This window comes from Chaetura pelagica, unplaced genomic scaffold (assembly GCF_000747805.2).
Source record: "Chaetura pelagica isolate M959 unplaced genomic scaffold, ChaPel_1.0 scaffold70, whole genome shotgun sequence".
NCBI classification, from domain to species: Eukaryota; Metazoa; Chordata; class Aves; order Apodiformes; family Apodidae; genus Chaetura; species Chaetura pelagica.
In genome coordinates this window covers 4,007,009-4,019,562 of record NW_009952265.1, presented here as the reverse complement: position 1 = coordinate 4,019,562, position 12,554 = coordinate 4,007,009, and the positions used below count along the sequence as shown (strand labels likewise).

General features: G+C 34.1%; 1 protein-coding gene across 1 annotated transcript in view; it reads right to left on the bottom strand.

Annotated features, from left to right (window-relative positions):
- The window catches only part of FMN1 (formin 1), a 119,893-nt gene that overhangs the window by 63,191 nt on the left and 44,148 nt on the right, over positions 1 to 12,554 (bottom strand). The window contains exon 5 of the mRNA XM_010007743.1: positions 10,288 to 10,438. Coding sequence (XP_010006045.1) covers positions 10,288 to 10,438 — 151 coding nt within the window. The remainder of the gene's footprint in view (positions 1 to 10,287; positions 10,439 to 12,554) is intronic.

Here is a 12,554-nt window from a genome sequence, read left to right as displayed (position 1 = left end):
TTTAAGGTGATCAAGAGAGAACTATTTAAGGCGCTCAGAGTACATCACAAGTTCTTTAGTTTGTCTGCTAGTTTATATTTTACTGTGAACACATCTAAATCTATCTTTTTGGCAAAAAATGAACAAATGATATTAAAAATACTAGCTCATATGTAAGATTAAAACTGATAGCTAAGTTTTCCTAAATTTATATTCCTGGTATCTGAAAAAAATATTTAATAGATATGTATCCAAATTAATTTTAATACTTGAGTGACACTGACATTTGGATATTTGGTAATATTAAAAGCATTAAGTAATTGTCATCCCTTTTCCCTGTAATATTCTTAAAGATGCTCAGTTAACTGACAACATTTATACCAACTCATACATGTGTTTCTTATCTATGTTTTATGGGATTTAGGAGCATTTAACTGTGCAACTACTTGGTCATTCACCTACATAAAAATAGATTTGTAGTGGTAAAACAGGAAAATGAGAAAATGTAGTGACATTCTCACCTGAAAATGCAATGTTAGTTCTTATTTCTAGAGTATGGAAACCGCACAATACATGAAGTAGTTGAAATAAGTGCTGCCTTCAACAAAGATCTGACAGATATTTTCTGTTCCTGTTGCAAGGATTCATCATTTAATGAACTTAAACTGTGAAAATGTTAAAGAAGATGTTGCATATTTTCTGCCAAAATTGTAAATAAAATTTATACTGAGAGTTTTCTCCAGCCCGTATGTGAAGTCCGTATGCTGGATATTAAGAAAGTAATACTATTTCAAGTATTTTCTTCAAATCAGAAAGAATCCAGGCTCTTTACCTCCTTAGTACACAAGCAGACAAGATGATCTGGCTTCAAGTTACCATAAGTGAATACTCTGTAAGCATTACATCCTGCTGACTGTGATTATTCAGATCAAATGTAAGTAACTACTTTACATGAATTTGCTGAACTCCGCAGCACATTAACTTCTTACAGGGATAATTACAGGCTTGAGTTGTATGCAATTTGTATAGCATTCACTGACCTCCAAGTTGACCTTGTTCAGGGGCAAATTCATAGGTTGTCATAAGCCCCATTAGACATGCCTAGTTTGAGGTAAAACCTTTCCAGACTATAGCCATTGTAGACAATAAGACATTCACAATCATTCCACTGAAGTATTAATTTTAAGTGCTAATATATTCTCCAGATACGATCAAACTAGATCACATTGCTAAGCAAGACTTCAACCTTAAAAAAACCAAGCAATTGAACAGATCCTGCATAATTTTAAAAGTCAAACCAGAGATTCATGTTTTAAAATGGCAAACTAACTGTATGTTCACATGCTTTTTAGACAAATGTACACATGGTCACAATTACCAGGCATCAAACTACTCAGACTACCTGAAATAGCTACAACTAACTGAAATCTGTATCTGAAGGCTAATATTTTTATCCATTAGAGAGAAAATGGAGGAACAAGAAAATAGAATAGTTTAAAACGGGCATAAGTTGTTAGATAGGACCTTTGTATTAGATTTTTAGAACCAATGTATATATATGCGCAACGTGAAAGATGTTGCAAAGAAAACATATAATCAGTAGTAAAAGAGAGAACATGTTTTCAGAAATACTCATTTTACTCCAAGTTACGGTTATGTGGGTGAATTCCAAATGGAAAGGAGACAAAAAAATTAGCACTTTTCTAGGTCATAAATAATAAGGCAAATAAAATTAAAGTTTGTAAAGACTGTGCTGAACTATTCAGTCTATTCTTTTAAAAGACAAATTGCTGATCACCTCTCTGCATATTGGGACTTGGTTGTAGTTGGTAACAGCAGGTAAGCAGGTAAAATCCAGCTGATGCTGCCATGTCAGCTGGTAGGGTTTGCCAGGTACCTCCCACTCTTACAGACTATGAATGTATCCTTGTAATGGATGCAGAATCTTCTGGGTCACTGACAAAATTGTGACTCCTGATGCCAGTTTAATTCACAGATCCCTAACATTATTTATGGTGTTCCCAAACTATTTTTTCATGTTGTTAAGTGACTTGATTTGCTGTACAAGTGCCCCTTCTACATCTTTCAAATATTTATCACATAATTTAGAAGTGGAGACTTACTGAAACTTGAAGACATTCATAAATTATTCTGTCATTGCCATTAAAAGGTGTTTCTCTAATGCAGCCAGAAATTTATTTAATTAAATATTATAGCACAGACTCCACTGTTTTGTCTAACTGTAATGTCTACATTCTGTCCAGGACACTTACTGGTGCTGAAATCTGAACTGATTCAGTTTACTTTAGTGATTAAAAGCTAAATCCTTCCTCCTGGTGGTGAATGGAACTTTTCCATAATATTTAAATTTATTGAGAGAAACCATAAGCTAAAAGTTGTCGTGCATGTCACAGTGTTTCACTCCATTCCCACTCATTAACTTTTATGGTGAAGTCAACAGCCTGGACCTATTTTCAGCAGTCTGCTGAAATCCTGTTCAAACAGAGGAAGAATATCCTGCAGAAGAATCAAGTGTGCCCCTCAAGCCATCCTACATAAACACCCCAAGTGTTACCAAGGAAACTTCAGAAGCTTATGACTAGACATTATCTCTTCTATTTCTACTCAAAGGAGAGCCAAGTTTAACTATTTTTTATTTAACATGGATGAAACATATTTTCAGCTATTTTCAGCTTTTTGCTGAAGGACAAACAAATAGAAATTTCTCAGGATAAAACAGGACGTAAGGAATGAGCTAGTAAGAAACTTATTTTAATATCTTTATTCATATCAAAACTGTAACAAGACAAACCCACAAACCAGACATTTACCCTTTGCAGATAATTTCCATACCCTACATGACTGCAGAGCTTTGTGGCAAACAAGGAAATGCTGTGTTCATTCTTCTCAGTACAGCACAAAAAAATAAAAAGAAAGTGAGAGTGCTTCGGAGGAGCATACACTAGCATTTTACTACTTCTACTCAAGTTTGAACACTGTTTATTATCTTACACAGACAGCTGAAGACAGTCATTGTGTTTCAACCCAGTAAAGCTTCCAACATTTTCTGCAATATCTGCCCTTCTTGCAGAAACACAAAAGTAATTAATTGTAATTCCTCATTTAGTTAGATGGACAAAAAACTTGCTGACAGACATATCCCTTTCAGTTAAAAAAATGCAATTCACTCAAAATATTGACACTCTTCTTAAATGAGAACACATGTTAATAATTATGTGAAGTCTGTTAGAGATAATAGACAACAGAAAAGCCATTATCTTTAATGTCCTCCTGCGTCTTTGAAATGATAATCATTGCACTAAAGGGCCAAAAATGATCGATGGACTTTCATTTGGAGCATACACCTGACAAAAATTACTTGACATTTACTCATTTTTTTTTTGTCAGATAAAGACAGAGTGGCATCACAAACATCCAACTACCTTATTCCTTCAAAAAAGTGCAGAAAATACTTGAATTTTTGAGGGTAAGTTAGTAATAAGTGTTCAAATATATGTAACTTCAAAATATGCAAGTCCAGCAATGGAGCTACTGAATGCATGTGGATTACAGTAAAGGAATGTTATTTTCTAAATTCTCTCTTTTTCAGGCCTACGTTAATGGTACTGTACTGAATCTACTTACAGTTTAAATTTACATCAAAATTTAATTTGAGCCCAATTTCACAAATATAACTTACAATATGTTTTTTTAGATTAGCAGTTGCTCTTTCACAAGCATGTCAGTGATACTTTAAAAATACAAGTAATATTCAAAAGGTATGTCTAAATACCCAATAAAAGACAAGAAAGGCAAATTTGAAAGTCCATTAGAATAGAATAAATTTCTAAATTTAAGCTGCATACTAAAAGAACTTGATGGATCTTGCCCTTTTTCTTCTTTACTTCCAAAAACCTATGGCTTCTAAGTAATTTGGAAAGTGGGACCAACTACATGCATTTGAAAAAGCTTAACTAAAAACTGCAACAGCTTACTAGCATAAACACTTTTAGATCCAGTGTAAACAGCCAAGCTGTATCATACCAGTAACTTGGGTATTCAGGTTAGCTAAATGAACGAGCAAAACCAGAGAGAAATTTATTTGATTAATATACAGGTGCTAATGAACTTTTCCCTTTGCCCAGTTAATTTCAACTTTGACTTCTACAAATTCAACCACTTCAGAAGTATCCTATGAAATAAATCCTACTCTTTCTACATATTATTTATCCATCTAGATTCTCTGGGAAAGTCAGGATGCAGTAGTTTCTTCTATGTCATAGATATCACATCTGAAAAATCACTGCATTGTATTACCTTGTGTAAGATTGTAATGCTTCTAGTCTTACACTTCAAAAGCATTCTTATGAGGGAAGAATTACATTTATTCCTAAATATAGCACACATTCTTTTGCTGTAATATTGAGAAATAACTAATACATCATCTAGAAAGTAAACTCTCCCCATCCAGAAAAGATTAATTCTACTCTTAAGACATAATACTTAAAAAACTAGAACACTTATTTTGATCACAATTTACTTAATAGTGTATAACTGTTATTTACAAGACTGCATATATAAAATCATAGAATCATAGAATGTCTTGGGTTGGAAGAGACCTATAAAGGTCATTTAGTCCAAACCCCTCACAATAAGCAGAGACATCTCCAACTAGACTAGATTGCTCAGAGCACCATCAAGCCTGACATTGAATGTCTCCAGGGATGGGGCCTTCAGTGATTTCAGTGATCCACCACACCCACACTAAAGAACTTTTTCATAATGTGCAACCTAAATCTACCTTTTCTGAGCTTAAAACCATTAACCCTTGTCCTATTGTTACATGCCCTTGTGAACAGGTCTTCCCCAGCCTTCTTGTAGCCCCTTTCAGATGTTGGAAGGTCACTATAATGTCCAGCTGGAGCTTCTCTTCCTCAGCCTGAACAACCCCGACTCCCTCAGACTGTTTTCATAAGAGAGGAGCTCCAGCCCTCTGCTAATTTTTCTGCCCTCCTCTGGACATGCTCCAACAGGTTCATAACCCCCTTATGTTGGGGGCTCCAGAGCTGGATGCAGTACTCCAGGAGAGGTCTCAACAGGGCAGAGTAGAGGGGCAGAATCACCTCTTTCAGTCTGCTGGCCATATTTCTCCTGATGCAGCCCAAGATGAGGTTGGCTCTCTGGGCTGCAATTGCACATTGGTGGCTCGTGTCCAGCTTTTCATCCACTAGTACCCTAGGTCTTCTTCCACAGGGCTGCTTTCTAGCATGTCTTCCCCCAGCCTGTATTGATATCTTTGGTTGCCCTGGCCCAGGTGCAGAGCAGAAAAATGCACAAGAATAAGGGTTCAATTAAATATTTCAGAGGATGTAGAGTTGGAAGGAAAAAAAGTTCTTTCAAAGCTGCTAAATTTTCCAAAGTAGTGCATGATTGAAGAAGAATGAGCAGCCACACACTTCACAGAGCTTTTAAGTCCAGGTAAGCATTACCATAACAAACAAAGAATCTATAAGTGTGCCAGAAAGGTACATCTGATCTTCATTTAAACTGTATTATTTTAACATTGTATCACTATCAAGTGAATGTACTCTGGTTTTCAAAAATATGTTAATACATCCCTAAAAATAAATAAAATCACCATCTTTGTAGTCCTTTGAGAAGTTGTTATCATTCTTGCAGGAAGATTCTTCCCTTCTTTTTTTTTTTTTTTTTTTTTTTTTTTCCCTTTTCCAAATACTTGTTAGAATACCTTATTTTTTTAAGAACTGCATTTAAAATTCTAGTAATTTAATCCTCATGTCAGGATGCTAGCCTCTAGGAACTAGTGTAACTCAACTAATAATGCATTCTCTGGCAGGAACAAAAGCAATACATTAGGGAATCATGACAGTACTTCCACTCTGGAAAAAAGGCAGCCACTTCCATCCATAGGACAATGGACAGAAAGTGGACTTCATGCCTTTTATTTGAGTAACAGAATTATGATGTTAGAAAGGCACTCAAAATATCATCCAAAGCACTTCTGCCCTTCAACAGACTATCAAATATATGTGCATAATTCTAAACAAATTTTCTCTCAATACCCAAATCTCCCTAGCCAAAAGTGTTCTGCATTCCTTTGGTGTCCTTACTCCGAGAAAGCTTTTCATAATTTTTCTTTCCTGCAGCTGCACATACTTGATGAAATTACTGTGTCCCAATCAACTTTCTTTTTTCTAGACTAAACAATGATAATAATTCAATTCTTTGCTCAGAGATTACTTTTATGCTTTTCATCATTCTTGCTCCTCTTCACTCTTCACAGTTACAAAACATGTTTAATGAAGGGCTGTAGCACCTAAATCTACATGCAGTCCTTAAATGAGACATGGCTGAAGAGATTGCCTGGTGAGGAATATCTCTAATGATCTGAGTTTTGTTTTCCCTTTTCAGTAGTACCATGACTTGACAATTCACATTCCTCTTGTGAGCCATTATAATCTCAAGGTCCTTTCTGCTAGACTACATCCTAGTTGTTTGTCATACTATTTTTAGGTAGCAGAATGTCCTTAACTCATTTAACGTTGTGGTTAACTCTATTAGCTTTGTGCTTATCCCTGTCTTTCTGACCATATCTTTGATACATGAAAGCTTTCTAAAGTGTCACTCCAGTCAATTTGAAGCCTCTTGTAACTAGATGGTGGCTGCCGAGTTAAAATTCCATTATACAGGACCTAAGTGAAAATACAGAGGTAAACAGACCCAGCATAGATGCCCACAAACCCCTTAATGTATTCTTCTATTTTGACACTGAGTATACGTATGAGTATACATATGATCTATATTATAAATATTTATTTTATCTATTCTATTGTGCATGCATATAATATATATATATGAGTATAAATATCTCTATAGATATAAATATATACTCAGAAGTTTCCCTTCTGAGCATAACTTGCCAGATGGCACTGGAAAACAGACCACCCGTTCCACTTACGTAGGATAAGATTTAGATATTTCTGGCTGAAAATGGTAGATGTCTATCAGCTGTAAGCAACAAAAGCACACCATACAGTGAATATTTTAGTCTGTGTTGCCATAAGATTTTTACTGTGTGGACAAATGGGTAAGAATAGAACAAAGCAAAATTCCTGTAGGCCTAATGCAATGCTTTCCACAGAACCATTTGTTTCATAGACTAAGCATACAGAATATTCTGACTGGTTTAACAAAAACAATAATTCTGAGAATAAACTAAATAATATTATTCTATTTGGAACTGCAAGAGAAATGTCAATAGATGTTAAAGAAGTAATAATTTTACAGGCCACTAATTTTTAGTCTTCTTCCTTTTATACAGAAGACCCAGTTAAATAAGAAACAATTCCCCTCTAATTTGAAAAACAGAATATTGCTTCCAATTGCATAGGGCACTTGTTTGTGAGGCACTGATGTAATTCTCATTCAAGGAGAAAAGTATTCAGTAATCATGTTTTAATAAGTAATCCTGCACCACTTATTGGTCTGTCATTTCTCTAAATACAAAACAGGCTGAACTTGGGTTTGTGTAAGATGGTGTGGAATGGGATAAAATTTATGCAGAGGGGAAGAGATTTAATGCTGTGAATACATTGTGTGTATTATTAGATAAAACAGCTTACAAATTTCAAACACAAACTACTACTCCTGATTCTATGACTGTACCTGTATCTTGCTCTGGAAGGCTTTGCTATAGAACATGAGAAGCATTTACAGACATACAAAATTACAGAAGCAGCTAAAAATTACAATATATGATGAACCTCGTAAGATTTGTATGTCTTTCTTAATGTCTGTAGAAAGCCTCTTTAACCAGACTATACAATTCCATACACCATGACACTTCTAGCATTCTTAAGACCAGACAAGTACAAATTTCTGTACTGAAGAAAAGAAAGAGATTGTTGTAAAAACCCTAGTAGGTAGATGGAATTGTTAGAAAAAAGGCAAGGAAAGTTGAGAGCCAAGAAAAATCACAATTGAAGCCAGCAGAACTGATAATTCTACGTTAATCTACAGGAGCTTTCTGTTACTATCTACTAATTACCCCTCCTGTGACTAAATAAAGTGCCTCTCTGCTACTGTATTGCTTGCAGCCCACAATGATTGATCCACTGGAGCCAGCCTGCAGACATCTGGGCTTTCAGGGAGACAAAGAAAAACATAAGACCATCCAAAAGGACTGTTTGCTAAAATATTCAGCTGCTACTATGACTAATTTCACAGAGAAATGTATAAAGACATGATATATGAAAAATAAAATGCTTCTATACTCAAAATTTCTTTTGAATTCTGAAAGTTGATTTATTTTTAATTTTTCAATTGAACACTTGACAGAAATTTTAATAGTGTTGTCCATGAGGTTTTGAAGTTTTCACAGAAAGCCCTACAAATTCCTATGGTTTTTAACACTACGATCATGCTCCCATGAATTTATCACATTCAAGTCACTCTAATAGACATAACTTGTAATTAATCTTTTTAGGGGATTTATTTTTTATTTTCACATGCCACTTTCAAGGAACTTTCTCCATTTCATTAATTACAGTAAACATAACCCTGGTCTTAAAAGAATAAGTTTACATTTAACAACAAATCAGAATAATTCAAATAGTGATATAAATAAAGAATATATCTTTGTAAGAAAATATATTGGTTTCTCCCAAGAAATAGTACCGATTGCTATCTGATTATTTCCTATATTGGATCGAGTAACTATTATCCAATTTGATTTTGGATAAAGTTAAGAGAGATCATACTAAAATTGTGCTCCTGTAGTAAATAAGTTAGTTTATGAAGTAGCAAGGAAAAAGAATAATGGAATTCCATCTTTCAGAATACAGGCCTAATTCCCTATCTGGTTTGCTGTCACACATCTGGGGAAACAGATATATTCACTTAATTGCTGAGACTTTGAAATACCAAGGTAACTATTTGTGCAAATTGTTCCTCCATTAAAGTTACATTGGTTACATTCTTCTTCAAAGCTCATTAGAAACCTGCATTTCCTATTAAATAATTATTTCTGAAAGAGGTAAATTAATGAAATGCAAAACAAATTTTAGAAAGAGGGCATCAGAAATGTGAACTAATGGATTTACAGATACAGCTGTGTACTACATGCCGTATGCCCTTAAAGCATTTGTCAAATAAATTATGTCAATTTTTTCCCAGAGGTCTTCATGCCCAACTTCAATCTAACATTTGAAGGACTATAACAACAATTTTTTCAGGGTATATTTACAAAGGCCAGCATGCCCCCATCCTGGCCACATTTTTCATTTTTCACTCTTTGTGTAACGTGAGTTTGAATTTTATAAATTCTATAGCCTCATTAACTACTTCTCATTAACTACCGTGCTAAGACATAAGACTGGAAGTTTATGATCAAAGATGCTTTGAAAGACCTGATTGCACTGATATGTGCATCTATATTTATATATGTGTTATAAAATTGAAAAAGGTAGATAACCAAGATCACATACCAAGTGCCCTCTTGTGGTTCCAAGCAGGTAAACTCAAATAAATTTACCTTATATATATATTTATTTAATTTATTTATTTAAATGGGTTTCTATTACATAACCACATCGTTTTAGGAACAGCAGTGATTATTATTCAGCCTACAATTTTTCCTGCAGAAAATACTACTAATGCCACTTCTTTGTCCCATCTGTAATTGACAAGTATAAGTTCCCTCTGCAACGTATCATGTCTGAGGGAGGCGATTATCTGTGCTGCAGGAATGACATTGCTACTGCATAAACTTTAAGCAATTAAAATCATGATTGCCCTGCCTCTTCCAGACACAGCTTTTTAGCTAAACCAGAAAAAAAGTCTTTTGACATTCCTTATCCAAAATGCCTACTGGTTTCTTGTTTTGTAGTTTATTTTCCAATATAATTCATCGCGATGGAAGAGAGGTTCCCCAGAGTAACTTGATGACGGCCTTTAATAATAAATCATTTGAAGGGCAGACATGGCCTGAAGTATAGGCATTTCTAGATAAGTATTAGAACTTTCATTCAGTTCTCCTGTACAACATCTTTCCTACCTCTCTGGGATGTGGAACTTAAATTTTCCAAGGCAAGAAATATTCCAAGGTAAATAATAACCCTGCATTCTGAAGCAAAAGTTGAAGCAGAAATTCAACAGTTTTGCTTTAAAATGAGATTTACAAATCCATCGATCATCTGTTTGTTCAACAATAAATAAAAAGGAAGTTTTCTTAAAATGTAAAACTAAGCAGTGACACAGAAAAAGCAAATTCAAAGAAACAATAAATACCTTTTTCGCCTTGTTTTTTTTTTCGTAAGTCTCTGATAATGGTTTTCTTTTTTCCTGAGTGGTGTCTTTAGAAAATAAATATTCAAACTCAGTAGTATCAAGTATATCAGGTTCTTCTAGTGATTCCCATAATGTTGGCACAGCAGTTTTCCTATAAAAGGATAGGTAATGAAAAAAAATCTCCAGTTAACATTTATGAAAAGCCATACTAGATCTAACCATAACAGATGAAAATCCATAAGAGATTGAAAACTCAAAGCAACACGCACCACTGCTATACAAATAGCATTCCTTCCATAGAAGTTGTTCTTGTAAGGAACCAAAATGTTTTGCAGAGGGCTGTACCAAAAAGTTTAGCTATTTAGCATCCATGCCTGCTAGATTATCAAAATACATTATTGGTATTGTACAGTTTTTTGTTCAACAACCAAATATTAGAACTGCAGCTTGCACAAATGTATCTCAAGAGATTTCTGCCACTTCAACTAGGATTAGGAGTATTTCAACAGCAGCTTTTTATAGAAATTCCCAGTAATCTATTTAGACCTATAACAATAAACAATATCAACTAGAGTAATTATGTGGCCTATACTTTGGGAGACTAACTAGTATTATGCTCCATTCAACCAACAGTACATTTTACATATGGATTCTCTTTCCTTCTTTTTTTGTGCCTTCCAAAACCAGATTTAGTTTTGGAACACTTTGGAACTTGTCTACACAATCCTCTAGTTTTATTTGGGGAAAATACTACGTAATACTATGTAATGCTGCAAACACAGCACTTCGATGCCAAATGAGCTTCTATTCAACATTTCAATGCATCAGAAAATTGTGCGCGATAAACTTCTGATTACACTTCCTGTCTGTTTATCAGCAGAAGGTGGCCCACTTCTTCCAGCAGATGTCACTAAAAGACAGTGAACTTCTTTGCAGTAAAAATAAAAGAAGTGATGATAACCCCTATAAAGCACAAGTGGCTGATGTCACTAAACACACTTTTATTAAATGTAATGAGCAACAAAATGCAATACCTACCAATTAAAGGGGTACCAAAATTAATTTCTTTTTTTCAAATTCAGGATTTTTTTCTACTTAATACTGAACTGTACGTGTGCTACTGCAGATGTTTAAGGAATTCTAAATTTCCCATTAGAATCAGCTGATGCATTATATTCTGTGTCACAGGACACGCTCCCTGGTATTAGCCCTAGTGGCAGCCACACTGAAAAATGAAGGATTCTTTCTGGCTCTCTAGCAAGAACTTTGAAGCTCTGGGTAGCTGTTGAACTGAGCAGCAGACCCTTGAAGAAGTTTCCAGTTCCAGTGCAGCCCAAGAAACTGATGAATCATTATATTTGGTGACCATCAGTTCACTAGAAAGCTATACCTTGGACCTTACCATGCATTCAGCAAAAGCTTGAAGAAACACCAGTATTTCAGAACAAACATTTTTATTTCAGTGAATCAACAGGAAGAACTACAATAAGTTCTTTTTCATGGACCAATTATTTATTTACTATGAAACAATTTTTCACCAGTAGTTTTGGGAAAGTAAAGGAAAACCAAAATGCTCTAACTTCCTGCTCCAAATTTTTCAATGTTTTTCATTCTCAATCACTGAAAGACTACAACTGATATGTCATTAATTATTTGTTCCTGTCAAATGTACTACATGAAATTTTAACAACTTACAATGCTTTACTATAACAGAATAATTATTCTTTTTCATAAAAATACATTCAGGCAAAAAGCAGTAAACTAAAATGCATCTTTAAATACATTTAAATACAGATATTTACTTCAACAGTGTTGAAATATAATCCTAACAATAACATACAAAAATATTAAGAATATCATAAATAATTTTAAATACTTAAATAAATAATTTAGAGTGACTTATTATTATAAATCACCTGTAAGTCCTCATATATTATAATATACAATAACAGTATATTATACAGTATGTAATATAGTGTATGTACATAGTAGATCATATATAATAACCTCTACTATATTTAATTTATTAGAATGTTTAAAACAATGTTAGCATCTCTGCAACTGCACTTATGCTTAAATATTTTTGGACAGATAATAATTATTTCAATTTTAAGGCCTGAAAAATTATATCATGATTGAATTGTATTTCCTGACCTTTGCAGCTTCTTGTTAAACTAGAAATATTTTATGTCGCTTATGCTTCCCTAAAAAGTACCCTTCATCTCCCTTGACCTGCCGGCCATGCTTCTCCTAGTGCACCCCAGGAT